Here is a 17045-nt window from a genome sequence, read left to right on the forward strand (position 1 = left end):
GGTGTATGCGCGTTGTTTTTATTGGGGTTAGCGCCTCGGAGCCCCCGTCATGGACCCAGGACCCCGTTGTGCCAGGGGCTGTACAAACAGAATGACAGGATGGCATATAAATCGGGTGGATGGTGCGGAGGCAGCGTTCTCGCTTTGTGTGCCAGTCCCTTCCCCTAAAGAGGGGAAACTGAGTCACGGAGTGACGAGCCAGGTCACCCAGCAGGCCGGTGGGAGAATCCATGCCGACAAAGTCCTGTATCCTGCTGCCTCTCAGAGTAGCCTGCAAACGGCTCCCAAATAAGCGTGTCAACTTTAAAAATTGAAACGAAGCAAGACCCAGATGTCCGGGGTTCGAGGGTTGCGCTTTGCAGACCTGTTGCTGGCCACGCTGCAGAATGGAGGGCTTGGGGAGGGGGAGGGATGCTAGCCCTTCGTAGCGAGGAACTGGGCCGTATGGAGGGAACCTGTTGATCTGTGTAAATCTTGCCGAGGAGGAGATGCTGCTGCCGCTTTCTACGGGGTAAGGGAGTGAGGCTGCTTCTTTCTTCAGTGATGCGGGCCAGGGTAGCACCAAGGAAGTGAGATATGGATCCCATCGCGCCGGGCGCTGCACACACCAAGAGACAGACCCCAAGTAGACAAGACGCAAGATGGGAGGGGAAGAACTTGTCTGCCCCACTGCGCTGCTGGGTGAACTGCTTTGGAGTGAACCGCTCTCTTCCCCTGCCATTTGGGAAGGGGTACGAAGGCCACTTCCTAGCGTAGCGTTGCTGTCCGTGGCAGATGGCTCCAACACACCTGCAGTGAGCAAATCCTCGAGGACGCAGAAGGCCCAGAGACATCCGCCGGATCTTTCAATCCATTCGTCCAAGCGGCTACAGTTCCTGTTTCGTGGCAGGGCAAACGATAAACATCCGCCGGAGAGGGGGACAGAAATCAAGGCGTTGGACTGCCCAAAGAAATGTTTTTAAAGACCTCGGCAGAGGCTCTGCCAGCCCTTGGGTTTAAACTTCTTGCGGTCCTCCGTGGTGGTAAAAAAAATAAATACAAATTGGGCGGGGCCCAGAAAAGTCATCAGAGATTCTTTCCTGTTTTTCGTTTCTCATCTGGCGCTTTCCGCCGCGTCTTGCTAGCCCGCATGTTTGTTAGGAACGGTGCGTTGCTTCCGTTGGAATATTTTTTCTTCCTGCAAAGCCTTTTCTCTTTTCCCCAATATTTAGTTCTTTTTACGAGTTTATGCCCTGTGGTTTATAGGCAGTGGGCTGACTTGAAAGGAGAAGGGGGAGGGAAAAAGTATGTATTTGAAAAGTCAATATTTAGTTTGTAATTGAAACAGCCCTTCCCCCTCAACCGAAATAAGTTACAAACAGCAAAGATGCCTGTGGCTTTTGCAAAGGAGAATAATTCTGAGTCTTAACAGCGCCTCGTTCGTGGGAATGGAAGCTCTGATAGAGCCGGGCTGGTTTGAATGTTCTAATCCAGGGGGCCAGATGCAAGAATTGCAAAAATGTTGCATTTGAAATGTGTTGAAATCTTATATTTAAAACAAACAAACAAACCTTCCAAGCTGTGAGCCCAGAAAGTAGCCTGCAGGATTTAAAATCCCCTGCTACCTTGCCTCGTTTTCCAAAGCAAACACTTTGACAAGTTTACGTTGGCGACTGGCTAGTAAATTCGGCATAATTTTTACGGACATTTTAATAGTGCTGAGGAAATAACTCAATCCCTCCCAACTCCAGGCTTTGCCAACTTCTGTGATTTTTTTCTTATCGCCAGCCTCGTGATTTTTTTTCTTAAAAGCCCCAGCTCCTGGAGTCATTAGATTGAATCTCCGCTTTCGTTTTTTCAAAAATCTAGATGCTTGCCTTCATCGTTGCACAGAAAAGCTTGAAAATCTAAACCCTACAGGGTGAAAACCCAGACGGTGAAATACTTCCCCTCCCCAAAAAACCCCCTTTCATTCTTAAAAGAAGAAGAAAACTCATGATTTTTAAGCCACTCATTTGGGGGTGTGGCCTGACTCCTACTTCCTGAATGCTTGGGATTTGTCTCTGGCAAAGTAACACAAAGTTCCATCATTTGAAACCAGGGCTAGATTTAATACTCTGAAACCTGCCTCCCCTGGCCTGAGCCTGAAGCATGTACAATTTCAGGCTGAAAGGTGATTTTGTTGGTGACACTTTAAAGGGTGCAAGAGAGGGACGGGGTCGAATTGGGTTAGGAACACAAATGCTCTTATAACCTTGAAGCATTTAAACATGCCTTAAAGTGCCTGGCGGAATTGGGAGATTATAACCTTAGTTCGGGCTTGATACTGCAAACGCACGCATGCTTAATTTTGAGCACAGAGTGGTGCTGTTGAAGTCAGCGAGACAACCCTGTGGTCACAGCGCAGAGCTCGCGAGCAGCCCTGCAAAAACAACCCAGGGAAGGGGCAAAATCCAGATTGTTTTTTCTCCCCTGCAAGGATAAAGGCTTGAATTTTCTGGAGTTCGTTATAAACAGTGAAAGAATATTTAAAACAGCCGATCCTGGGAAATACGTGGAGTCCTTTCCTGGGACTCGATTTCTAAAATAACCCGAAGAAAAGCTTGGTGGAGCTCGAAAGCTTGTCTCTTTCACCAAGAGAAGTTGTTCCAGTAAAATAGAGCTCACCTCACCCACTTTTGTCTCTCGTGTCCCGGGACCAACATTGCTGCAATAGCGCTGCAAACAAAAAATAATATTCGTCAGTGAAGACTTTGAGCTGTATTGGAGACGGGCCATTGGGTTTGAATAGTGGGGGAGGGGAAGCAATCGAACAAAAACCGAGTGGATGCAATTTGGGCCCTTCTCAATTGATCTGCGACTTCCTCCGAGCTTCGGTGTTCATTAAAGCGTCTCCATGCTCGCTGGTGTGCCTGCCGCTGCAACGTGACCAAAATAATGTGCTTTGCCTTTAACATTGCGGTCACATTCTGCTCAATGTGAAACTCGGCTGGGTTGAAAGCACCAATAATGTTATGTTTAAAAACCAAAAAACAAAAAAACCAAAATTGCTTGGCTCTGTCTTCCCACTTCCTCAATGATATGTTAATATCACATCAACCCTTTCCTCCTTGCCGAAGAGACCTTAAATACTTTCTCTTTAACCTCTCCGGAGCTTGGAAGAATTACATTTTAGGATCTTAAATATTAAGGCATGAAGACGGATAGTTTGTGTGAGCGTGCTGACAGATGGCTGAACCAGGGAGAACAGTCGCTTTTCTCCCGTAGCAGGGAGAATTCTGGATAAAACTGAAATGATCAGGCTGGGAAACTGAGGGAGAGACGAGGAAAAAGTGTCTCTTTCCCCGTGGCTCTGAAAGACGTTGTTCTGAAATGCAGTTAGCTTGAGGGAATAGCTTCGTAAGTATCTATTTTAAAGGCCCGTGGGGAACCTTTTGGGATCATCTGATTTCACCCCCCCGTGTAAAACAGAGCAGAGAATTTCCATTCAGATTGACCACGTTTCTCAAGCTACCCGCCCCAGGAGTGAATTCAGAGCGAGCTGCTTGTCCCTGGGCATGTGGTGCAGATAAGTGGTTTTTGACTGGCTTCCAAAGCGCTAGATCATGTGCACTAGCGCAGAAAGAGGGGAAAAAAAAAAAACCAAACCAAACCCCATAAGGAATGTGGAGTCGATTCATTTTTTTCCTTTCCCCTAAGAACATCTGTTTTGCAAATCATGCTCATTCCAGTCAATATTTATTGCCAGTGCTGTTTCCTTTGCAAAGTTAAAACCAGCTACCCCTCCAAAAAGGAAGAGTCCAAGCAGGATTTAGTAAGAAAGCAAGACTCGCTTAAGCAAGAAATAGATCTTTCTGGTTACTTCAAACCTCTGCAGGTTTCTATATCGGCCCATGTCACTGCAGCGTCTGTCCCTGAGGTTGAAAGTGTCTATTCTGCACTTCTCCAAACAGTTTAAAACTAGCGTGTCAGTTTCATGCTTTGACCAAAAATTGAATGGGTATTCTTTTTTTTTTTTTTAAATAGCATCTTTATCCTCATTATGAACGCAAAGAAGTGTGGTGTAGTGGATTGAGCCACTCAGGTAAATGCCTTCGGCTGCCTGAGTTCTAATCCTGACTCCATCCGTCCTTCCCTCGATGGAAGTGTGCCCCCTCTAAGACCGAACGGCAGCAGTGGACTCTGAGTGTCATGGACCTGGACCCTGTGGTGCCAGGTGCTGTACAAACACAGAACAAACAGGCAGTCCCTGCCCCCAAAGAGCTTCCAACGCTGTTGGGGAAGCTCTAGCCCTTTCACTGAGTGTGCTGATGGGTTGTTGTGTATGTCACAATAGCATGTCTGAGCTGTGATCAGGGCCCCTAGTTTTGAGGTAGCTCCCACGCTGAAGAGCCGACAAGGCAGATGCCAGTGGGCAGGGAAACTGAGGCACGGAGAAGGGTAATGACTTGTCCGAGGTCAGCGGCAGAGCAGGGATTGGAACCCAGGTCTCCTGAGTCCCAATCTAGCGCTCCACCCTTTAGACCACACTGCCCCTCCGTTTCCTCGCTGGAGTCTCTTCATCTCTCTGTTGAGCAGCTGCCGGCGGGAACGGCTATGCTGGCCGTGTTGCGCCGTTCGAGAAAAGGGGGCTTTCTCTCCTGCCGGAATAGTCGCTCGCCTTTTATTTTTAGCAGGATGGCCGCTGACTGCTAAAGAGGCAAATGTTTTCCGTGGACGGCTTGTGCAGCTGTCCCATCCCCGCGAACTGAGCTGGCCATTATATCCTGCATGAAGGGTCCTTTATTCTCCTCCCAAAGTTGGAGCTCTTCTCCTCTCCCCTTCCAGGGCTGCGTCTGCCCGCATTTCAATGAAAAGCTTGGCTCTTTGTAAACGCTCCATCAATGGATACCTTCTCTGATTGTCCACCTGGCACCTTGACATGCTTACTTCGGGGACTCCTTTAACTCGCCAAGAACTTCCTGCAAAAAAAAAAAAAAAAAGTGTAACATTATCAAGCCGCTTGAATGGTTTCTTTTCTAAAGAGAGAACGGAGCTTTCTTTGTTGCCCCCCCCAAATGTCTTTGTAGCTTGCTTTTGGTCTGTAAAGCTGCCAGGAGCGGTGATGGTGTGAAAGGCTCTCTCGAAAACACATACCGGCATTGTGTGGCGTAAGAGGCTGAAATGATCTTAAACCCCAGTGAAGCGCACGTGTGAGCAGAGCTCACGTTTTTCGCGGTGGAGCTGGGTTTGGATGCAGGCCGGTTGCAAGTTGAAATGCGACCGTGGGCAGGGAGTACCTTTAGCCTTCGGGTAACATGCTCACGGTGGTTTCCCAGAGTTGGAAGAAGCATTTTTACTTCTTTTGGATCCACTAGCTCTGAAGAATTAGACGAGTCTTATCTTGAATTTCCCGGTCTAAATGTTTGCACAGGGTGTTGCATGTGTGAAGTGCTAGGTATTGTCCTGGTAGGAGTCACCGAGTGGTGCTATTACCCACAGCCTTACGAGCACTGTTTCTTCAAGCGTGAGCTGCGTTCAGGCTTTGGGGGACGTGCTGTGTCCATTTCGTGCTGCAGTTGTTTTGTGGGGGTGCTGTCGCACATGGCAGGAGACTTTTTTTCCCCCTCTTTGCCGTAATTTCACTAGAGCCGGTTCTTGGGGCAGAGCCGATTCGTGGCGTTCGGGTTGGGATTCCTGAAAGAGGAGGATGCCTGCATGTTGTTTGTGACCACCTCTGTTTCAGGACTGATGTCTATAGTGTCACATAAATGAGCTCTGGTAAGAACATACCCAGAATCTGTGTCACTTTCTCCTCCCATGGGAAACTGGCCCCCAAGGCTCCCGACAGCCACTACACCAGAGTGGCCAGTTGATGCTTGCTATGGATTTAATCTTTCTCTTTCTAGGGATTTCCTTCCTCCCTAGTTTTTGAGCTGGGGGGCGGTGCATGAGGGAGGGATGCAGAGGCGAAACGGGGATCTCCAAAGCCAAGCTTGGCTGAGGCTGGGGTGGGAGAGGGCATGCTGGTTGAGGCTGGGCCTTATAGATCTGTGCTGTGGGAGGTCATGCCTAGCCTGCTAGAAGCCTGGGAGGGTGAGAAGGGCAGTAAATCCAGGGCCAGCGTTTATATTCCCCTCCCTCACTCCATAGGGTTTGACAAGCTTGGGGAGTGGGATGCCCGGGGGTGTGAACTCCATTGGCAAAGCAGGGTTAGGAGTGAGAGGGAGCGGAACCTGTCTGGTCTGAAAGCACTTGAGGGGAGCCTGAGACCAGAGTGCCGGGTTTAGGGATAGTTACATGGATCACAAGACTATCGGGAGTTAGAACAGTAATCCAGTGTTTTGGCAGGACTGCAAACCCTCCTGTTTCAGGGTACAAGCCGACCTCTGGCTGTAGGGGTCAGGAGGGAACTGTCCCACGGGGCGGCTTATCCCGGAGCTGCCTCCTACAGGGCTCCTTGGACCTGCCTCTGGAGCCTCTGGTATGGATTACTGTCAGGCAGGAAACTGGACTTTAGGTGGCCTTTGGTTCTGCTCCAGGCTGGCGATCTGATCCGTACGTCTCTCTCTTGCTTGTATTTTTCATTGAGGGCGGTGTTTATTTCGTAAGAATTGCCCTATCGGATCAGAGCCGAGGTCCATCTACTCCTGGAGTTTGTTTCCAGCCACGGCAGTGACAGATGCTTCAGAGAAAACTGTAAGAACCTTGCTGTGGGCAGAGGTCTCCTGAGAGGGTCCCCGTAAAGGTCTCCTTCAATCCCTAATAGTTAGACAATTATAACCTAGTAGCACACAGCCATGGGCTTAGGAACCTGTTGTTCCAGGTGCTGAATGAACACAGAGCAAAAATGAGCTTCTCCAATGAGCTTCCAATCTTACAAGCATGAGGTTTTATATCCCTTGGCCAACTTCTAGCGTGGACTCTCACAGCTCTGGATGTTCATTTCGTCCAATCATAGGGACCTGAAGCGATCACGTATTCCACCCCTCCCCAGGCTGAGGCAGGATATCCGATCCCTCTTTGAATCTTGCTAAATGCGGTGCTTGACCAGCATCCTGGGGCAAGGAGTTCTGCAGTCTAAACTTGGCTTGTCTACACATGGAAGCTAATCTGGAATAAGGTGAAATAAGGAAATTGAGGGTCACCCGATGAAATTAATAGGCAGCAGGTTTAAAAACAAAAGGAAGTGCTTCTTCACACAACGTCCCATTGGCCTGTCTGGATCTCATTGCCAGGGGACGTTGTGAAGGCCAAAAATATAACTGGGTTCAAAAAAGAATTGGATAAATTCAGATAGGCCCATCGGTGGCTGTTAGCCAAGGGGGTCAGGGATGCATCCCCATGCTCTGGATGTCCCTAAATCTCCAACTGCCAGAAGCTGCGACTGGACGACGGGACGGATCACTTGAAAATTGCCCTGTTCTAGTCATTCCTTCTGAAGCATCTGGAACTGGTCACTGTCGAAAGACAGGATACTGGGATAGATGGACCATTTGTCTGACCCAGTATGGCCGTTCTTAGTTAAAGAGGATTAAAATTCCTGATGAACTCCATGTGTGGATGCTCTTATTCTGGAATGAGAGAGCTTATTCCAAGTTAGTTTAATCTGTTTCCAAAGCGGATTAAGCTAATTCGGAGCAAAAGTGTCCCTGTGTGGAGCTCGTCGGGCGTAGTTAATCGGGAAAAGCTATTCTGGAATATTGTCCTGTGGAGAGGAGCGCTAATTATGCATTGTGCGGTGGGTGGGGAAGTATTTCCTGTTATCCTTGGCCAACTGACTTTCCAATTTCACGGTTTTGCAGCAGTGACAGATTTATGTTGCACTCCCCTTAGCTATTTCTCCCAGGATCCCTATGGGGACGCCGGTGGTTCCTTGCACAGATCTAAGCAGGGAAAGTGAGGTGAGGCAGACCTCTTCGCTGCAGACGCTGGAGGGAAATGGATGCACCGTTCCCCGCGTCCATCGGGAACGCTGAGGTGATGGCTTGGTCGTTAAATGGCAGACAACAAGTCACATCACCCGTAGCAACGGCATCAGTGTCGCTTCCCAGATGTAATTGGCATGGAGACGAGCGCATGGGAAGATGCACTGGGGGCGGGAGCTGTAGGAGGGTGAAACTCACCCCGATGTGTGGGGGGGTCCAGCATAAGACTTGAACCACATTAGTCGCACTTTAACCCTAGGCCTTGTGGGACCGGAACGGGTCTCGTCTCTTTAACAATGCAGGGCATGTCTGTTGTTTTAAAAGCCCGCCCCCACTACAGCAGGATCAAGGAGATAACGGTTAATGTGTATTAACATTCACTTGGCTTCCAGACCCGCTTGCTCTGTTTTCAGGTTCTTGGCTCCTGGGGGTTGTAGCAGGAAGCTCCAGAACCTAGGTACAAACCGGCCACGGGCGCCTGGGAGAGAGTTAGTGTTGATGGAGGCTGCGGGGGTGGGTACTGCACTTCACAAACGGTATTTAAAGACTCTAAACCCTTATGAGCTGGGGGTGGGGGGGTTATCCCCATCGGAGTGGGGCACTGACGAGCCAAGTGACCTGTCCCTGCTGGCTTGGGGCAGAGCCGGGAAGGGCGCTAGATTGGGAGACCCCGATTCTGTTCCCGGCTGGACCGCTGATTCCTTATGTGACTTGGGCCAAGTCACCCCCTCTGTGCCCCGTGCAAGGCCAGGGAGTGTGACGGTTATTTGTATTACTGTGGTGTCGGCTAGAGGCCTGGAAATGATCACGAAGGCTGCCTAACTGAGAGTAGGGCCCCTTTGCGTAGTGGCTGCGTGGACACACCGAGACAGTCCCCCTCCCAGAGACCTCACTGTCCAAACCAGATGAGAGGAAGGGTCTTATCCTGTGCCTTTAACTCTGGTTGCAACCAATAATCCTTCCAGAATCCAGCTCCATCCTCTGTCTCCTCCGCTTCCCCGGTGAGGGAAGAAGCTGTATGGTGCGGGAGGAAAACCCCGTAGCCCTTCCACACTAGCAACGGGGCCAGGAGGGAAATACACCCTCCAGGTCTAGTTCAGCTGGCACGCAGGCTGTTCCCCCCACGTCAGCATTCAAAGACACCCCTTTCTGGTCATTCAGGCCGCCGTCTTGGCCGGCCCCAGGGACTGAACTGGGGCCTTGCACGAGGCTACAGGATGAGGTTGGGGTGGGCGCTGAGAGCCAATGAACCAAACTTTAAACCTTGTATATGACGGAAACCACTTCAAGCCAGGGAGTGCGGCAGCACCCGTAATTCCAGCACCTGTGGGTGGGGTTTAGAGCCGCACTGCTGTTAGCATGTTCGCTTGCACCCTGCTAGCAGGAGCCTGTCTCCCTAGGCTGGGAAGCTTACGGCAGGGCACAGATATGCCTACAGCCCGTTTGGGTCACACTTCTGTTTTTTCTCTACAACCAGGAGCGCTGAACTCTGTCTTCTTTTCCCAGAAATCTGAGATTCTCTCGGTCCCGGGACTCCCAGAAAACCAGCAAACATCACCAGCAAACATCAAGGGGGGAGGGATAGCTCAGTGGTTTGAGCATTGGCCTGCTAAACCCAGGGTTGTGAGTTCAATCCTTGAGGGGGCCACTTGGGAATCTGGGGCAAAATCAGTACTTGGTCCTGCTAGTGAAGGCAGGGGGCTGGACTTGATGACCTTTCAAGGTCCCTTCCAGTTCTAGGAGATGGGATACCACATTCACTATAAAATGGCGAGAATTAGCCACCCTGCTGACGGTCAAATTCCCTCTCTGCATTTCAGCCTGCTGGGCTGGCCCTCACGTGAGACCGAAACCCTTATTGCTTAAAATCCTGACCCTTCCTTATTGCAGCCGTTGCTCTGAGCATTTTAGCCGACTCTCTCTTTTTAAATAAATTTATTTTAATGAGGTTTTAATTGTCTGCTTCTCTTTGCCATCTATTTATTTTTAAACAAAGCTCTGAGCTGTGCTCTCTGGGCGACAATTAGCAGCGAGCTGCTTTCTCACTGTGCATGACATTCTCCTGAAAGAGAGAGCCTGCCAGCGTGAATATGGAGTGAATTTTGGTTCCTTTGCCATGGGAGCTCCTAAACTTAAAAAAAAAAAAAAAGAACCAACCCCTCCCTCCCCCCCGCGTCCCAATAGAAATCAGCCTAAATGATCATAATAGTCCCTTGTGCCTTTAAATGCTTTGAAAATATCAACAACCCCTCCCAGTGAGAGCTCATCGAGTGTCCCGAAGAAATATGCAGCCCCAGAGTGCTGCAGAGACGCCCGGAAATCTCCTGGCACTTCCCTGTGAAACCTAACGAGCCGCTCCCAAATATTTATTTCTGTCCAGCTGTCTGCTCTGCTCCTCCACTCCCCCTCCTTGCTAGGATCAGGCCGCTGTGTAATGGTCGTTCATCTTCTAAAGCTGGGGTGGAAGGATTTCTCTCTGGCATGCTGGCTGGCTGGGGGTGTTCGCTGGCTGACCCGGGGCCTAGGCCCAGCCTTGGTTCAAGTCCCCACTCTTCCGACATGATCTTAAGTCACGTGGATGTTTAGGCACTGAACTCCCATTGAATTTGGTGTCTAAATACCTCTAGGATCTGGGCCTTTGTCCCTCCGTGTCTCAGGTCCGTGTCAGTAAAATGGGGACAGTGGAATTTCCCCCATCTTGGGGTGTGCGTGTGCGTGTGCGTGTGTGTGCGTGCGCGTGTGTGTGTGTGTGTGTGTGTGTGAGAGAAGCTGGGGGATCTGCGTATATTCCCATCCCGCTGGGCGTGCAGGGGACCCACAGTGACACGGGTCTGTGTGTGTGGGAGGGCGGGGGTGAGAGGGCCAGCTTTACTTTCTGCGTGAAGGCGGGCTGCAGGGAGGCTGCAGGGGACATGTTTGCTTCTGGGCCTTGTGGGGTGGGGAGGGGGAGGGAGGGAAGCAGAGGGTCCCCCACTCCCCCAACCCCAGCCGTGTCTGAATCCCCCTGTGCTGGGTCTGTTTGCTCAAGGATGGAGTTTGAGGCCTATCTGTCTTGGCGCTCCAGTGGCTGCTGTTGCCGTGGCGACGCAAACCTCAGAGGTAGGGAAAATGGTGAGGCGCGTCTGGTCTGGTGGGTGGGGTGCTGCACTGGGAGTCTGGGGTCCTGGGTTCCATCCCCAACCCTGCCAGCTGCGTGACGCTGGACACATCACTTTCCCGTGCCGTGCCTCAGTGTCCCCCCCATCCCCCCTTTGTCTCGTTTCGCCAGGTGTCTGCCCAGTTCCTACTAGAATAGGCCATGGTCTCATAGGCCTCTGGGTGCTACTGCAGTACAGATGAGTCCTTTTGCACGTGGGAAACTGAGGCACAGAGCTGGGAAGTGACTTGTGCAAGGTCCCACCGTGGGTCAGAGGCGGCGCTGGGAATAGAACTGAGGAGTCCCAAGAACATGGGGCTGAGAGTGTGTGTAAAAAAGGACTTGTTGGAAAGTGAATTGTGCTCTAATCTGTAATATTGCAGGCCAGCGTAATATCGCCAGCGGTACTGCCTTTGTGATTTAAAGAAAATGACTTACTGTTTGCTCTCCTCTGGGTTTTTTAAACTTTGTTTTCATTATCTAGCATAAAAAAATAAACTGCCTTTGGCTTCCAAGCACTAATTTATCCAAGTTAAATGATCTTTAAAATCTGCTAACGCATCATGGATCCCAGCTCCTGTAATTAATGCCTCAGTTTAAATCCTATTCTTTCCTTAGGGGTGAGACAGACGGACCCCGATGCTACGTGCAAAACTTTTGCTGAGACTTCAAAAAAAACCAAAACCAAATCAAATCCAGCTTGAATTTCTTGTAAATAACTTGTCTTGGGAAGAAATGCACCATGTTTATTGTTGTTGTTGTTTTGTTTTATTCTCTTATGTAGCACCGAAGACATGTAGCCCTAAACAGTTTGCATGCAAAGATCAGATTACGTGCATATCTAAGGGCTGGAGGTGTGATGGAGAGAAAGACTGTCCCGACGGATCCGATGAATCTCCTGATATATGTATGTATCATTTTCTTTCCTGCTAATTGTGTCTGTATTTATATTTTTCTACTGCATGCATCTTCTAGGGTTCTGAACTGGCATCAACCTGAAAGTTTCCTTCCTCGTTCATTTTCTTTCTATAGTAATGTTCACTTGCCACATCTGTCGGTGCAGGTATGACAGGAAGTTGTTAGAAGTATAAACCGTCCATTCTATATGACCCATCATTCTTCTGTCTACCCCAATAGCATGCTTCACAAATGCACTGTTTCGAGGGGACCTGCTGCCTCACGGATACCTATGAACCTCCCTGTAACACTGTTATTGTTGGAATTGCTATACACTGGAAATGAAAGAAACAGAGGATTTAGCAAGAGCCATTTACGCGGAAGGAAAGAACCCCACGGCATTGTATGCTTCCTGCCTAAAGAATCTGTGTGGGGCCTTCATTTTTGGATCTTTGTGGGACTGTTGTCTTTGGCATATAGATTATTTGTGTTGCAGAAGTAATGCTGGTTGGTGTTAGAGATGAAGGAACCGGGGTTTAAAATGTAGTTCTCGAACCTGGTGCGTGGGGGTGCGTGTTTTGTTATGTGGCTCTTTTTGTAGCACAGGCTTGCGTCCTGAAGCTTGGACCCCTGGCTTTATGGATCTTGGTGTTAGACTTAGCTGTTCACGAGGAGTTGGTCAGGGTCCACTGTTTCGGTGCTTGGGGGTCCCCCCCCCTTCCCAAAGTTTTAGCAGGGCATAGAGCCAGGCCAATGTAGAGCCTTTTCCTTCACCCCGGAAGTGGGGGACGTTGGCAAAGAAAGTGCAACGTGAAATGTTTGACAGGTTGCTTTACCGGTGGGGGGAGGCGGGGAGGGAAAAAAGGGGTGCTTGGGCAAGGGGCAGCCACTTTCGGGGTGTGTGTGTGTGTGTGTATATAGAAACCCCGATGATCCTAACCCCGTTGCAGAGAGGCACGTCTCTGACAGGGGTTATGCTCCTTGACGTCTGCTGCATCCGTCCTTTCCTGCAGCTGGCGAGGAGTGCTGGTCTCAGGGGAGGAATCTCTGAGGCTTCAAGCTCTGAGTACCCTGGAGCAGAGAGCAGAGAGGCTGAGACAGACCTGGGGAGGGGGTGGGTGTGAGGGGGCTGGGGAGACTTCGATATGCTTGCAAATCTGCTGCAGCCAGGAAGAGAACTGCAATCTGCCCCTCTTGGGTGCAGAGTTAAGGGGGTGCCTGTGTGTGGGAAGGGTTGGGACTGGAGAGGAAAGGGACAGTTGGGAACAGCTTGTGGACAATCAAAATAGCAGTTCCCAGATTTGTGTGTTTGCTTTTGGGTCCATCAAGTCCCTTTGCCTCAGCTGCAGAGGCTGGGCGGGCCCCTCGCTGCAGAGCAGCTGCGTGGAGCTGTGGGGACTTGATGGGAATGGGCAGATATCTGGCCCAGCGGAGGCTGGATCTTAAGGAAACAAAAAGAAAAGAGAGTAACAACAAACAAATCCCAAGTGTTCAGGAAGATGGGGGGGGCTTGTGGAGGGTGTCTAGGAAGTGTGTGTGCGTGTGTGTGTGTGTGTGCACGCGCGCCACCAGACAGAGCTTTGAGGTGCCTTTTTGTAGAGAGGCAGCAATCCTACTACATCGCATGGGGGAAGCAGCATGTGGATAGCACGCTGGCCTGGGGTTCAGCAGACCTGGGTTCTGTTCCTGGGTCTGTCACCAGCCTGCTGGGAGACCGTAGGCAAGTCACTTCCTCACCCTCTGCCTCGGTTTCCCTGTCTGTAAAATGGGTACCTCGTTGATAAAGTGCTTTGAGATCTACCACTGGAGAGCTCTAGCTGAGAGCCAGGCTTTACTGTGTTAGGAATAGACCTTCAGTGACAAAGGGGATCAAACCACAAACACAGTGGGTGGCCCCATCTTGAGTGGGTCGTACACCCCACGGGGCTGGTCTGTCTTTTCACTCTGGCAAATGTGTGTGTAACTTGCCATGCCAGTAAAGTCTCTGTGAATTTGTAAGGACTCTGGGTGGGCTTTTCAAAGTAACCTGAAGTGTGGGGTGGGTGTTAAGTGCCTAAATCCCTTTGACTTCGGGTTCAGATGTCCAATGCCCTTTGGGCTCCTTTCATCCTCCTAGCCTCCAGCACTGAAATCGGTTCCTGGCTGCGCCATCTGAAGTAAAGGTCTTTCCGAAGCGGCCTTTTGACTCAGGTTATTTATTAAGGCAAAGTGACGCAACCACCTCCCGATGGGAGGGAGAAAAGACGAAAAGGCTGGGATGGGCTCTCTGGCTCAAAACAGTCGGCAGCCCTGGAAAATTCCTGTGCTAAACTTGGAGGTTCTTGCTGCTGGAACATATCCGTCCTGGTAGACGTTCCGCGTGCCCTGTTTGTACTCCTTTAACCGGGCTCTTTTTATCCATTCAGACAGATGCAGCATAACCTCTAGCGCTCCCTGAAACTAACTTTCTCCACCTTTCTCCCGAACCTTCGTTTGCCAGCCTTGGGATCAGGCCACCCGGCGTCTGCCCTCCCGCAAGGATAAACTTGAGAAATCCAGAGCCTGCCACGCACCCACGAGCGCCCCAGCGGGCTAAAATAACCCTTGGTGATTTTTCTTTTTTGAGAGACCCTTTTCCGTCCTGTAGGATCTTTGGACAGACGCCTCTGAGATGCAGCCACCTCTGGGGTGAGAGAGGCAGCCTTTCTGCCCCAGCAGCCAAACAGGCCAGAAAGTCTGGGCAGGTGGTGAAATGAATAGGGTTTAAGGGAAGAAGGGATCTTTATGATCTCCTGTATAACCCAGGCCAGAGAGTTTCATTCCTTCCCTGACCTATAACTTCTGGGTCAGTTGCCTGAACTAGAATTGTGAGCGTGCGCATGTTCACAAACACACCTACACGTGCGAAAAAGAGAGAGTGGCAGGGGATCCGCAAGAGGCCGGGAGCCGATTTACGTCCTGTCCTGAGTGACACCTCTGGGCCCGTGCTCACCGCAACCACCGCGCTGGGTTGATGCTCAGAACCACTTCCTGCGGCGGTTGTGGTGCGGAAGGCTAGTGGGTGGGTTCCTTGGTGGGGGGGCGTAGCTCAGGGCTGGGTACAGAGCCCGCCCATCGGGGGGTGATGCAGTCACGGCCCGAAGTGGCGCCGAGTGGCGCTAGATGAGCGAAGAGGTTGATACTGGCCGTGCCGTTCTGTGACCTCTCTCTCGCCAGAGCCAGCCTGGGCCCTAGCTCTGCACTGCAGCGTTCTTCAGCTTGTGCCAGATATGCGGCCCGAGGGGTCGGGCTCCCGATTACCCCTCATGGCTCTGTCCTGTTGCATCACTGGGGGAACCTGCCTCAACCCCTTCTTTCCCAGCAGCCCCCTTGGATATGGCCAGCCCGCCCCTTTGGACACCTCAGAGTTCTGCTCCCACTTGGAGAAGCTTGACTGAGCACAGATGATATCTACTCCCCCCTCCACAACTCCCTCCCCTGAGGGCAGGCAAAGGGGCAGGACATTAGCGGCAGTACCGGCTGCTCTCCCGTGGTACACCTCCAACCGGCCAGCTCGCAACCCCGCACCTCAGCTCTCCCATTCCTGCACTTGGGGAGGGGCTTTCAGCCATCTCTGTGCTCCCCCGCATTCCGCTCAGCCTCCCATGTAAGTGAGTGCAGCCCTGAGGCTGCTCTAACAGGTCACACACTGTTTCCCAGGGTCGGGGGGGGCTGAGAATACCAATGCTGCAGTGTGCTCCAACCCCCCACGCTGGGGGTGGGGAGCAGAGCTGTTGCAGAATGAATACACCGGCCATGAAGCGGCGTTGGCAGGGACCCTCCGGAGACGTGTTCTCTGCGCTTAGCAAGAATCCCTTGGATATATTTGCTTGACTGAGAAGCAGCAGGACTGGTTAGACTTTGTGCAACTGGCGGGAGAGCTGGGTGACTTCTCGGGGAGGCGCAAAGAACGGGAACCAGATCTTCGGTGGCTTCCTTCTTCTTTTTCTTCTAGGATGAGCAAGATCTGATTTTTCTCAGAATTACAAAGAGCCAAGAATAAACTGTCCTTAAATCTCGGGCAAGGCGTTTTCGACAGGCAGAGTGGGTATAGGGATAGGACTGGCTGTGTGGAACAGGGGCGGGTTGCCGTGTGGGCTGGGATGCGGAAGACGGGGGTTCTGTTCCCAGTCTGCCCCTGACTCACCGGATCACCTTGGGCAAAGCCAGGAAATAAATGAAAATTCCAGCCTGCATCGCTCGCTGTCTCTCAGCTGCCTGTCTGACAAACAGGAGGTATAAATAAGCCCAGGGCAGGGCAGTCTAGCGGGTAGAGCACTGGAGTGGAACTCACGACACCCAAGTCCTATTCCCAGCTCGGGCACTGAACTTGGGGAAGTTTCTTCCTCTCTCTGTGTTCCTCCGTTTCCCGACCCCTTTTCTCTTTCTTGCTGTTTTGACTGTTGTGGAATCAGACCGTGTCGGGCCAGGGACAGGTCACCTAGACCATCCCTGACTGGGCTTCATCCAACCAAAAGCCTCCAGTGCTGGGGACCACTGAACTCCGCTTCCAGAGCGTAACTCCCCCGAGAGTTAGAGAGTTTTCCTAATATCTAACCTGGAGCTGCCTTGCCGCAGTAAAAGCCCATTGCTTCTTGTCCTGCCTTCAGTGGACATGGAGAACACTTGAGCCCTTAACGTAGGTGAAGACAGTTGTGAGGTCCGCCCCCGAGTCGTCTTTTGTCAGTCTAGACTGCCCGGTTATTTTCACCTTTCCTCACAGGTCCGGTTTTCTCAACCTTTATCATTTTTGTTTTTCTTCTCTGGACTCTCTCCAATTTGTCCACGTCTTTCTTAAAGCGCAGCGCCCAACGCCGGCCGCGGGACTCCAGCTGGGGCCTCACCAGTGCCTGGTAGAGCGGGACAGTTACCTCCCGAGTCTTACATACGGCCCTCCTGTTAGTATTGTCCTTTTCCCACAAGTGCATCGCATTGTTGGCTAGTGTTCAATTTGTGATCCACTGGAACCTCAGGACATTTTCAGCAGTACGACTGCCCAGCCAGTTATTCCCCACTTTGTATTTGTGCGTTTGATTTTCCACTTGTCTTTATTACATTTCATCGTGTTGATTTCAGACCAAGTCTCCAAATTGTCAAGGTCCTTTTGA

The 17045-nt window shown here is 51.1% G+C and overlaps 1 protein-coding gene across 1 annotated transcript in view; it reads left to right on the forward strand.

The window, feature by feature from the left end:
• LRP1 (LDL receptor related protein 1) overlaps positions 1-17045 on the forward strand; it is a 176487-nt gene that overhangs the window by 31733 nt on the left and 127709 nt on the right. Inside the window, exon 2 of the mRNA XM_054013207.1 lies at positions 11807-11929. Within this exon, the coding sequence (XP_053869182.1) occupies positions 11807-11929 (123 nt within the window). The remainder of the gene's footprint in view (positions 1-11806; positions 11930-17045) is intronic.

This window comes from Malaclemys terrapin, chromosome 23 (assembly GCF_027887155.1).
Source record: "Malaclemys terrapin pileata isolate rMalTer1 chromosome 23, rMalTer1.hap1, whole genome shotgun sequence".
Classification (NCBI taxonomy): domain Eukaryota; kingdom Metazoa; phylum Chordata; order Testudines; family Emydidae; genus Malaclemys; species Malaclemys terrapin.